The sequence below is a fragment of the Lolium perenne genome, chromosome 6, assembly GCF_019359855.2.
Source record: "Lolium perenne isolate Kyuss_39 chromosome 6, Kyuss_2.0, whole genome shotgun sequence".
In the NCBI taxonomy this organism is placed as follows: Eukaryota; Viridiplantae; Streptophyta; class Magnoliopsida; order Poales; family Poaceae; genus Lolium; species Lolium perenne.
Window position 1 is genome coordinate 75432560 of NC_067249.2, and position 3435 is coordinate 75435994.

Below are 3435 nucleotides of genomic sequence, written 5' to 3' on the forward strand. Positions count from 1 at the left end.
CTCCTTCAAAATTATAATAAAGCACAAAAGAAATAAAACAATATACAAATTAAACAGAAAATATGTTTAGGGGGGGGGGGGGGCAGGTTTAGGGGGGGCCTAAAACCCTAAACCTGCGGCGGCCTTTAGTCGTGGTTGGCCAGAAGAACCGCGACTAAAGGTCCTCCGCCCGGACGGCCGCCTGGCGCCCACGTGGACGGGCCTTTAGTCGCGGTTCCTAAAGGGGGGGGCCTTTAGTCGCGCTACTTTGGTCGCGGTTGCGCAACCGCGACTAATGGCAGTTGCGAACCGCGACCAAAGGCCCTTTTTCCACCAGTGATACCAAGCTTGCCGCCTTATAACAAGTTTAGACTTCAGATTTCTCACTTGAAAATCCGTTTTTATTTTTTGTTTCCGCGTATCCACAAAGGAGATGTTGCGCTTAAATCGATTACTATATTACTGATTACTTCCCTACAGATGCACAATATGGTTTTCAGAATAGAACAGTCAGCACAAAACTTATACAAGATGATTCTCGCCTTTAGTTTTTTTCCAACTTTGCACACCGACGAACCATCAAGTATATCATATCCATGTATATTCGGTGTACGTATGCAGGGGAAAAGAGATGGGACTATAATCTCCGAACAGATCGATGGAAGGGATCCCAGAGCTTCATGTCCATGCATGCTGCATGCATGTGTATATCGATCATTACTTCGGAGAAGGTCATGACATCGATTAGAGAAGTCACGTTTCTTCACGTTGGGGAGAACATATAAATAATCAGCCTGTGTCAAGTTACTGCCCAAATATATATCAGTGTCAGGCTGTGCATAGTATCATATTGTTGTATCATGTATATGGTAGTTGCCTATGATACTATCACTATAGTGGGTGGTGTTATAGGGTAATATCATAATCTTCTAAATTGATTGTTTTGTAAAATCTCAATACAAAATGTGTGTACAAGATCTATTTAGCATTAGCTTTTCTCGTAACGTGCGCTATGATAGAGTATCCACCTATGTTACTCTAATCTTATCTCTTCTCATTAATTAGATGACACATCAGCATTTTTATGGGCCTAAGATGTATGATACTACTTAAGATACTAGCACTATGGCCAGCCTCAGGAGATCGAATCTCCAGCTAATTAGTTAGACTTTGGGAGAAACCAAGCTGTCAGTAACTTCTGACCCATCTAAAGCTGACCTCTTCCCATCAATTAACTACTGTCAGAACAAAGATATGCAAGGAATTGCTGGAGAAAATAATGCAAGGAGTAGTTTTGCTAATTTAATTTAGAGAGAAACCAAGTTGCCATTAACTCAAGACCCTTCTACCGCTGACCGCAAGGAGTGCAAGTCAGCGCTACTGCATGCTACCGTGACTGCATGAAGATATGAAGAGATTTGCTCAACAAATTAATGAAGTCTAGCTGCAAGATCGATGTTAGCAGTGCAAGTCAGCGGTACAGCACGCATGGGACCTCTCATCGAACCCAGAGCGCGCGTTCGAGGTGCACCATGCATGGCCCTCGGCCTCCACCACACCAGGGCTATATATACCCACGCAACCCTGCTGCTAAGCATCCAACTCGATCATCTCACAGTACTGCACCGAGCTCACTCACAATGGCTGCTACCACTAAGCTTGTAGCTCTTGGCTTTGTTGTCCTCTTGAGCATTGGTTACACCAGTGCTTCACGTATGTTAGCTAGCTCATCCAGCGCATCAGGAGGAGGGTCGGGAGGCGGAGGCGGCGGTGGTGGGGCAGGTGCAAGTGGATACGGCGGAGGAGGCGGGCAAGGTGGTGCCACTGGATACGGTGAAACCTTCATAGGTTCAGGTTACAAGTCTAACTATGCCCAGGGAGCTGGTGGAGGAGGAGGAGCAGGCGGCGGCGGTGGTTCAAATGGCGGAGCCGGATCTGGTTCCGGGACCGGCGGTGGCATCGGCTCTGGTGCGAGTGGTTCTACTGGCAGTGGGCAGGCCAATGCTAGTGGTAGTGGTGGGGGTGAGGGCCAAGGTGCTGGCGCCAATGGGTCTACTGGACAAGGAGCAGGAGTGGGTGGTGGTGAAGGAAGTGGTGAGAGTAGCGTAGCACCAGCTCCTTCTGCTGGTGGTATCAGCTACTCCGATGCTGCTGGTGGTGGTACCGGTGGTGGCGGCGGTAACAGTGGAAATGGTGGTGGAGAAGGAACTGGAGCTGGAAATGCCGGTAACGACGGCACCTCAGGCAGTGCTAGTGGACAGGGTAGTGGCAACGGTGGTGGCATAGTTAAAGGTGTTGCTCCAGGGCCAAGTGTCGGAGTTGGTTCTGGTGCAGGTTTCGGTGCTGCACAGACTGGTAGCGCTGGCCCTTCTGGTTCAGGCTATGCTGCCGGAAGCGGTGCTGGCGGTGGTGGTGGTGCTGGTGGAAGCGAAAATGGCGGGGTTGGCAGCGGAGGAGGCACGGGAGAAGGGTCTGGTAGTGGTACATACCCTTAAATTTCCTTTTCCGAACAAGCTAGAACGGGAGCCCAGCACACATTTTTAGTTTCTTTATGTTTTCACGATGCTCCTAATAAAGGGCTCCATGCATGATTCTAGTCGAAGCACGTAGGTAGTGGAGCAAACCACTTGAGATGTAATCGCTTTTATCATCAAATAATATCAAGTTGCCGATTCTTCTTTACCGTTATCGTGCATGCATGCTATGTTATTCTTGTATATCTTGATTCTTCCCACTGAACACCGTAAATTTTATCAGTATGATTCAAGTACTCATCTCACCAAGTTTCACTAATGTCGTCAACTAACAGAAGTACAGAACCCATACCTGTTTATACATCTAAGTAGTAAGCACTCATTGCATGTGGATACAAATGAGCCATGTCACCTTGAGTCCTTGACATTGGCCATTGCAAGCCCTCCCTACATATCTCATGGAAAATTAATTCGATACCATAAAAAATAGGCTGACATCTCACTATCATGTTGAATTTTATATGTAATAAGTACATCTTAGAAAGAACAAGTACCTATGCCAGTGGTTCGAGTGGCGAACGACGGAAAAGAATGTGGGGTAGGACATACCTTAAAAAATAACGCAAACACCAAAGTAGCCCCAAGACATAAATGCTATATACAATTTAGGTTCATGTTACAAGTATAACCGCAGTAGGTGTAGTTATATGGGCATGTACTTCCGAGCCGAGTGATTCTAAATTCCACTAAATTTGAGTCTTATCTAGATTTTAATTTTGAAAAGATTATTATCTAGATATCGAACTCAAATACCATTTGGCACAGTAGTTTGGCCAAGCTTAATCATTTCTATATCTAAGGAACCGATGCATCTGGATACATATATGAGCCAAGATATCTTGACACCGGTATCTGTACGAACGTTCGATCTCATGAGCAATGTGGATGTAGATATATAGGGAATGTCAAATGGGTGGGGAGG

General features: G+C 46.2%; 1 protein-coding gene across 1 annotated transcript; it reads left to right on the forward strand.

The window, feature by feature from the left end:
* The first annotated feature begins 1590 nt into the window (after positions 1-1590).
* Positions 1591-2661, forward strand: LOC127307707 (uncharacterized). The gene has a single exon (XM_051338463.2). It carries the CDS (start codon positions 1620-1622, stop codon positions 2472-2474), a length of 855 nt encoding a protein of 284 aa, XP_051194423.1. The 5' UTR covers positions 1591-1619; the 3' UTR covers positions 2475-2661.
* Positions 2662-3435: the final 774 nt, after the last annotated feature.

Coding starts and splice junctions, on each gene's coding strand:
- LOC127307707 (XM_051338463.2), top strand. CDS start 1,620: ATGGCTGCTACCACTAAGCTTGTAGCTCTTGGCTTTGTTGTCCTCTTG.